We start from the raw sequence: 200 nt of genomic DNA on the forward strand, positions 1-200 counted from the left end.
GCCTGGCGTCAGTGGAGGGCGGCGACCCACCACGCTCCGGCACGGTGCAGATCAACGTGCGCCTCATTGACTCCAATGACAACAGCCCCGTCTTTGAGGCGGCCTCCTACGTGGTAGAGCTGCCAGAGAACGCACCACTGGGCACTGCCGTCATCGACCTTAATGCCACCGATGCCGACGAGGGTACCAACGGAGAGGTG

General features: G+C 63.5%; 1 protein-coding gene across 1 annotated transcript in view; it reads left to right on the top strand.

Annotated features, from left to right (window-relative positions):
* Window positions 1–200, top strand: part of LOC104077194 (protocadherin-17-like) — a gene marked incomplete at both ends in the record, with an annotated part of 27,350 nt that overhangs the window by 460 nt on the left and 26,690 nt on the right. Inside the window, 1 exon segment of the mRNA XM_009578331.1 lies at window positions 1–200. This exon segment is cut by the window's left edge and continues 460 nt beyond it; it is cut by the window's right edge and continues 26 nt beyond it. Within this exon segment, the coding sequence (XP_009576626.1) occupies window positions 1–200 (200 nt within the window).

This window comes from Fulmarus glacialis, unplaced genomic scaffold (assembly GCF_000690835.1).
Source record: "Fulmarus glacialis isolate BGI_N327 unplaced genomic scaffold, ASM69083v1 scaffold11690, whole genome shotgun sequence".
Lineage (NCBI taxonomy): Eukaryota > Metazoa > Chordata > Aves > Procellariiformes > Procellariidae > Fulmarus > Fulmarus glacialis.